This window comes from Apaloderma vittatum, unplaced genomic scaffold (genome assembly GCF_000703405.1).
Source record: "Apaloderma vittatum isolate BGI_N311 unplaced genomic scaffold, ASM70340v1 scaffold12498, whole genome shotgun sequence".
Lineage (NCBI taxonomy): Eukaryota > Metazoa > Chordata > Aves > Trogoniformes > Trogonidae > Apaloderma > Apaloderma vittatum.
This window is the reverse complement of record NW_009732470.1, coordinates 38,942-39,159: the sequence shown is the minus strand read 5'-3', so window position 1 is coordinate 39,159 and position 218 is coordinate 38,942. Positions and strand designations below refer to the sequence as shown.

The 218-nt window shown below is 60.6% G+C and overlaps 1 protein-coding gene across 1 annotated transcript in view; it reads left to right on the top strand.

Annotated features, from left to right (window-relative positions):
• Positions 1-5: 5 nt before the first annotated feature.
• The window catches only part of LOC104278539 (protocadherin-17-like), a gene marked incomplete at both ends in the record, with an annotated part of 27,293 nt that continues 27,080 nt past the window's right edge, over positions 6-218 (top strand). The window contains 1 exon segment of the mRNA XM_009875548.1: positions 6-216. Coding sequence (XP_009873850.1) covers positions 6-216 — 211 coding nt within the window.

Here is a 218-nt window from a genome sequence, read left to right as displayed (position 1 = left end):
TACTCTACACCAAGCAGCGCATCGACCGCGAAGCGCTGTGCCGGCGCAGCGCCAAGTGCCAGCTGTCCCTCGAGGTTTTCGCCAACGACCAGGAGATCTGTATGATCAAGGTGGAGATCCAGGACTTGAACGACAACGCACCAGCGTTCCCCTCTGACCAAGTGGACATGGACATCTCGGAAAACGCTGCGCCGGGCACCCGCTTCCCCCTCACCAGT